The sequence below is a fragment of the Tupaia chinensis genome, unplaced genomic scaffold, assembly GCF_000334495.1.
Source record: "Tupaia chinensis unplaced genomic scaffold, TupChi_1.0 Scaffold000539_1, whole genome shotgun sequence".
Lineage (NCBI taxonomy): Eukaryota > Metazoa > Chordata > Mammalia > Scandentia > Tupaiidae > Tupaia > Tupaia belangeri.
In genome coordinates, this window is record NW_006160052.1 from 2,796,009 (window position 1) to 2,803,275 (window position 7,267).

The 7,267-nt window shown below is 45.0% G+C and overlaps 1 protein-coding gene across 5 annotated transcripts in view; it reads left to right on the forward strand.

Annotated features, from left to right (window-relative positions):
* Window positions 1-557: 557 nt before the first annotated feature.
* The window catches only part of ZFYVE27 (zinc finger FYVE-type containing 27), a 31,765-nt gene continuing 25,055 nt past the window's right edge, over window positions 558-7,267 (forward strand). The window contains exon 1 of one of the 5 annotated variants that reach the window (XM_006157345.3): window positions 558-804. In XM_006157345.3, coding sequence (XP_006157407.1) covers window positions 608-804 — 197 coding nt within the window. In that variant the 5' untranslated portion in view covers window positions 558-607. The remainder of the gene's footprint in view (window positions 805-7,267) is intronic. The other 4 variants (XM_006157346.3, XM_006157347.3, XM_006157348.3 and 1 more) reach the window with 4 other exon arrangements.

Sequence of the window (7,267 nt, forward strand, 5' to 3'; positions counted from 1 at the left end):
GTAAAGGGTGTCTAGGAAGGGGTCGGCGAGGGAGAGGAAGGGTCGGAGGTGGGCGGGGCGAGGACGCCAGTTCATTGTCGCTGTCCGCGAGCGGTTAGTAAGTGTCCACTGCACGCAGAACCCGTGGTGAGTCAGGACCAAAATGAGGAGGGGGAGACAGGCACGGAAGCAGGGGGTTTGCTTTGGTGTAATACCAGACAGGTTGGCAGAAACTTCCCTAGAGCCAGGCAGTGATGTTTAAGCGGATGCCGGAAGGATGAGTAGGAATTACCCAGTTAAACCGTGGGAGAGAAAGATCTCAGGACTTCATCTCTTGTGAGACCGTGGTTACCTTCCTCCAGCAACTATGTGTGCTTGGCCTTTATAATTCGTACTCTTGATGGGTGTTGGGAAGAGCAGGTGGTGTGTGGGGGGGTTCCCAAGGATGGGATGTTACATCCGAAGTAATTCACTTCCTCTTGCGAACTTCAGTTGAACTCCCTTCTGAGCCCCGCATTCCACATGCGGTCCTGCCTACTTCACAGGTTTTTCTGGGTACCCCACTGAATAATGAGGTAGACGGGGACTGGAAGTGCAGTGTAAATCCCGGAATTACTGTGGTTGCAGGATGCAGACCCCCGAGCGAGAGGGAAGTGGGCCAGAGGCGAGCCCCAGCGTGATGGCCGAGCCTTCCTCAGAGTCTCCTCCTGCTCCTGCCAAGTCCCCCGCTTTTGATCTTTTCAACTTGGTTCTGTCCTACAAGAGGCTGGAGATCTACCTGGAACCCCTGAAGGACGCAGGTGACGGTGTTCGATACCTGCTCAGGTACAGACCTTGTGGAGTTGCTCTGACCTGCTGGGCCTTCTGCTTTTCTGCCCTGTAGGAACATGGGCCATTTAGGTGGTGGCTGTGCTGCTCTTTCTGCTGGAGCAAGGAGCAGTTCTGAGGAGTCCATTTGGTTTCTGGATTTTATCCAGGCCAAGCCCAGGAAAGGCAGGTGCTGGGAACCGTCTGGCCTTTCCTTCGTGTGGCAGAATAAGCTCCTAGCTAGGACTGCTAGACAGTCTTGAATATCAGTCCTTCTGTAGCTTAGAGCAAGCTTAATTGTTTTTTATTCTCTCCCAATATTAGCACAATTAATTAAAATGAAGATAGAATTTGAACACAAGTTAAAAAATATAAATATCTATGAGTAAGCAGATCCTGTTTTTACTAATCCTTCAAGAATACAGATCTCAAATTTTTTTTGCCTTTTCTGCTTTGATTTTCTTTTTTTTAAGGAATTACTTTATTTAACTTTATTAATTAATTTATTTTAATTTGACCAGAGAAGGACAGAGTGAGAGAGAGAGAGGGAAAGTGAGAAAGCAAGCCTCCAGGTCTGGGACTTAAACCCGTGGTCAGCCTTGTGGGAGTCCAGTGCCCTTAACCACCATGCCACTTGCTGGCCCCTACTTTGATTTTCATTCTCTTAACTTTATTTTGTTTCTCCTCTCTGCTAACTTTCTTTGTTTTAATCTGCCGGAGGGTGAATATGTTCATCAAAGAGAGCAAGAGGGAAAGACAGAGGGGGAAGGAGGAAGCACACCTTCACAGGGTATTATCACTCTGTAGTCCCTCTCCATGTTCATTTTGTCGAGATTTGGGGCATGTATGCACACATACCTGCTGGTGTGGTTTTTTTTCCCCAAGCACTGGGACTGGGATTTAAACTGCATGGTTGGCTGTGTGGATCCATCTGCCTTAACCACTGGGCCCATAGCTCACTTTCTTTCTTTCTTTTTTTTTTTGAGAGAGGTTTTTACTATAAGGCGCGTGTGCTTGCTAGAAAGAGAGACAGAGACAGAAAGCGAGACATCACCCCCCTCTACTACCACCAAGGGGGATTGCCACACCATAATCCCTTCTCCTCCATTCTCCTCTTGGGTTCTTGGGCATGCACGCACACATACCTGGTGTGGGTTTAAGCCGCCAGATCTGGGATTCAAACCATGGTCGACTACATGAGAGTCCAGCAACATAGCCATTATGCCCACTGCTGGTCCTTCACTTTAATTCTTATGGGTGGCAGGTGGTGTCAAAATGCTGGACTCCCACATGGCCAAATGTGATTCAAGTCCCAGACCTGGCAGCTTGCTTTTTCTCTCTTCTCTCTCTCTTTTTGATGGGCATATGTGCCTTACTGCAAATTAATAATAATAATACAATTTTTAAAAAGTGTTTTAAATTACAGGTAGATGACATTTCACTTCTTTAATAGTTTATGTCTCTAAGAATATTTTCTTTCATAATCAGATCTACATTATACCCCAAAATTAACAATTCCTTTACATCGTACTGTTCTCACTTCATATTCAGTTTTCCCCAGTTTCCCCACAATGTCATATATAATTACTTCAGGTTCCAATCTAGGACTGTGCATTTTATGTAGATATTATGTTCCTTAAGTCTTTTTCACTTAAATAATTATTTTTATTTATTATTATTTCAATTTGTCAGAGGGCATGTGCACTCATGAGAGAGGGAGAGAGGGAGGGAGAGGAAAAGTGAGAAAGCAAGCTGCCAGGTCCAGGACTTGAACCAGAGTCAGCCACGTGGGAGTCTAGCACCTTAATTAAAAAAAGATTTATTTAATTTTATTTAACATTATTATTATGTTAAAATTTGCTACAGGGCATGTGTGATCACCAGAGAGATTGGGCAGTGGGTGAGAAAGCAAGTTGCCAGGTCTAGGACTTGAACTGTAATCAACCTGTGGGAGTCCAGAACCTTAACCACCATGCCACCTGCTGGCCTCTCTTTTTCACTTTTTTTTTTTTTTTTAAGAATTATTTTTGTTTAACTTTATTTATTTTAATTTGACCAGAGAGGAACAGAGTGAAAGCGAGAGAAAGGGAGAGGGAAAGTGAGAAAGAAGCCATCAGGTCTGGGATTCGAACTGCGGTCGGCCATGTGGGAGTCCAGAGCCCTTAACCACCTCACCACCCCTTTTTCACTTTTTTTGGAGAGGTTTTTGCTATAGGGTGCATGTGCTCACCAGAAAGAGAGAGGCACAAGAAATCACCCCCCAGGGGGATGGCCATGCTGCAGTTCCTTATCCATTCTCCTCTCAGGATCTTGGGCACACACACACATGCACCCAGTGTGAGTTTAAGCCACCAGGTCTGGGTCTTGAACTGTGGTCGACTACATGGGAGTCCAGCAACATAGCCATTTTGCCAGCTGCTGGTCTCTCCTCTTTTTCACTTTTACATAGTCTCTTCATTTATGACACTGACTTGCTTAAGAGACTGATCCAACTATGTTGGAGAATTTTTACTTAGATTTGTCTGGTAGCTTCTTTATGGTTCAAACCAGAAGTTACATTTAAAGGTTGGGGAGTCAGCAGATAGTATAGCAGTTACGTTGCTGAACTCCCACATGACTGACCGTGGTTCAAGTCCCAGACCTGGTGGCTTAAAAATCACACTGGGTGCATATGTGTGCATAAGATCCCAGGAGGATAATGGAGGAGAAGGGATTGTAGCAGAGCCATCTCCCTTGGGGGATGATTTCTCACTTTCTCTCTCATTGTCTCTCTCTCTCCAGTGAGTGCTTGCACTCTAAGGCAAAAACCTCTAAAAAAAAAAAAATGAATAAACATTGGATTAGATTCAAGAAAGATTTGTTCTTGTTTTTATTTTTGGCTGAGGGAAACGTGTTCCTGATACTGCATTGCATCAGGAGTCACAAAAACTTGGTTGTCCACGGGACCAGCAGTTGGTGTAATGCCTATGCTGCTGGACTCACATGTGGTCAACCACAGTTTGAGTCCCTGACCCAGTGGCTTAAACTCATGCCAGACGCATGTTCGTGTGTGCGCAAGATCCTGAGAGGAGAAGAGAGGAGGGATTGAGGCTTGGCCATTCCCCTGGGGGCTGATTTTTCACTTTCTGTTTCTCTGTCTCTCTCTGTCTTTCTGGTGAGCGCATGTGCCCTATAGCAAAAACCTCTCCAAAAGGAAAAAAAACAAAAACAAAAACTTGGTTGTCCGGGGCAAGTATGTGGTGTGGTGGTTAAGATGCTGGACTCCAACATGGCAGATTCCTCGAGTGTCAGACATGGCACATTGTAAATCATGCTGGGCGCGTGTGTGTGTGTGCCCAAAATCCTGAGGAGTGTGGAGGAGAAAAGATTGCAGCGTAGTTTCTGGCAAGTGCACACGCCCTATGGCAAACCACCCCTTTTTAAAAAAATTATATATGTGAGTGTGTGTGTGTGAGTGAGTCTAGTGCCTTCACCACCACTCCACCTGTGGCCCCAAGAGCAGATTTGGAACTTGTGGGTGTATTGTAGAGGTTAGTGAGTCCCCTGCAACTTCATGTAGATGATATACATGTATATTTCCAGGGAAAAGCTTCTAGTTATAGTTAGATTTTTTTCCCCCCCAGAGATTTTTGCCATAGGGCATGTGTACTTACTGGAGAGACAGAGACAGAAGGTGAGAAATCCCCCCACCGGGGGTGATGGCATCCTGCAGTCCCTTCCCTCCATTCTCCTTTCAGGATCTTGGGCATACACACACAGGCCCAGCATGAGTTTCATGCCTCCAGGTCTGGGACTCTAACCACGGTTGGCCATGTGGAAGTCCAGCGACGTAACCATGACATTATCTTCTGGTCCCTGTCATTAGTTTCTTATAAAGGCCTTCAACCCTCCAAAATGCCTGCAAGAACTGGTAGGCTGTGTGAGTGGAGCTGGGTTAATCTCTAAGGGTGCCATTGCATATTCATCCTGTCTCAGTCTGGAAATAGTGAGCAGTGTATGAACTTGGCCCAGCATCCTACATTTTCCTGGTTCACTGGATGAGCTAGTCAGTGTTCCAGAAATGTTCTCTGTTGTAAAGTCACTGTGCTTTTGGCACAAGTGAAAGGGAGGTGGTATGAGGAGGGCTCTTGTCTCATTTTACAATCCCAGCACGACCAACGAGCTGAAATTAACTTCCCAAGAAAAGAGGGGTGGGGGGCACCTCTAGGGAGCATGGGACCGTGCTCACTGGTATTCTTATGTGTTTGCCCTTCTGTGGTGAAGTTAAATATACCCTGCTCGAGCCCTTTTCTTCTACTGATCTGTAGTGCTTCTTGGAACACTGATGTGTTCAGAGTTTTTCTGTTTTATGGAACTATAATGGAGGTGAGAGGAAGTGGTGGATTGGTTTGTGCTGCATCAAAAATGCTCCCAGGAGCCCCTGGTCTCTGCCTCTGGGAGAAGGAGCACTGGCCTGTGAAAGTGGCTGTCAGATTAGTTTGTGCCTTTGATTGTTCTGTTCTTAGTAAAGAGGATTTGACTTTGAAGAGGGACCTAATCTTGGGCCTTGGCTATTAGGCCGAAGCCAGAGCTGCAATAAATTTTTAAAAGCGTCTCTGCTGGGATCAACTACTCCACTAGGTGGGTCTCCCAAGACCAAAGTGTCAGTAAAGGCATAATATAGAAGAGGAGAGGCTTTAAAATGAAAGTGACTTTAGCGACGTGTGATGTTGTTCTTTCGGAAAAGAAGTTGGCTTTAGATCTGGCTTTTATTTTGCTTTTACTCTGGGAGCTGCCACCAGAGGTCCCAAGGCCTGGTTAGAATGGTGTAGGTGGACTGTGTTGAATTTGAAGAGGAAGGCAGAGGGAGGGCAGTTCATTCCCTCACTCATGTTCTTACTAACAAGTGAGCCCCACGTGAGTAATGGAGCCTCATTTCAGAACTCGGAAATAGCCCAGTTAGAGCACAGAAAGTAGGGTTAAAGTCTGAGAGCATTGCCTGCCAGAAATTACCTGTTTATGTTTCTGATATTTGTCTGTCTGTGTCTCTCTTTATTTATTTATTTATTTATTTTGAAGAGATTTTTGCTATAGGGTATTTGCGCTCACCAGAGAGACAGAAAGCGAGAAATCACCTTCCCCCCCTGGGGGAGTGGCCCCTCCGCAGTCCTTTCTCCTCCATTCTTCTCTCGGGATCTTGGGCATGCACACACATGTGCCTGGTGTGAATTTTAAGCTGCTGGGTGCGGGACTCAAACCACAGCTGACTATATGGGGTCCAGCGATGTAACCATTATGCTGTCTGCTGTACTCTGTCTCTCTCTTCTGATGGCTTATACACTGGCACGGCCTTTAGAATTTGGGTGTGCCTATTCCCTGCTCTTTTCTTACTGGCTGGGTGTTATCAGGAAGTAAGCCAGCAGCATTTGCTTGTCCTCAGCAATCTAAATTTCTGGTCATCGTTCTTCCTGCTTTGGGGATTCTGCATTGCCGTTTGGTGGTGTGGTGGTGGTGACTGTATCTTTGTTTGCTTTTATCTGTTCCAGTTTACTTAGGGCATGTTTGCCGAGTGAATAACACTGTATCTTCATTTTTAAGTCTTCTAAAATTATTTTTAATTGCCAAACCTGTATTTGCCAGAGAGAGACAGAGAGAGGGAGAGAGAGAGGGAGAAAGCATCCTCCCAGTGAGTGTGGTCATATCACAATCCCTTTTCCTCCATTTCTCCATCCTGTTGGATTTTGGGCATTCGCCTTGTGTGTTTTTTCAAGTTTGTGCTGTGTTTGGCCATATGGAGCCTAGCTTCCTTATCACTAGGCTGTGGGGCTCAAAAATTACTTTAAAATCTTTATTTCTTCTTCTTCTTTTTTCTTTTTTTGAGAGTTTTTTGCTATAGGGCACATGTACTCGCCAGAAAGATAGAGAGAGATGGAGAGACAGAAAGCGAGAAATCACCCCCAGTGGACATGGCCACGCCACAATCCCTTCTCCTCCATTCTCCTCTTAGGATCCCTGCCACACACACACGTGTACCTAGTGTGAGTTTAAGCCACTGGGTCCGGGATTCGAACTGCGGTCAACTGCATGGGAGTCCAGTGACATAGCCATTACACCAACTGCTGGTCCCTCTTCTTTTGATTTTAATATTTTTAATAGAATTATTTTACTTAACTTCATTTATTTATTCTTATTTTTATTAACAGAGAGGGCCAGAGAGAGAGAAGGAAAGCAAGAAAGCAAACCACCAGGTCCGGGACTTGAACTATGGTCAGCCATATGGGAGTCCAGTGCCCTTAACCACCTTGCCACCTGTTGGCCCCGGATTTTAATTTCTTTTTTTAAATTTAAATTTATTTATTTACCTTCATTCACTGTATATCATTACAGCATACAAAATGAGATTTTCCATCTAGAGTATACTGTATATTGGCTCAATCAAGCACATCAATATACTTGTTACCATCAACAAATAATTTTTCATTTCTTGTTTCCTGTATGTTTT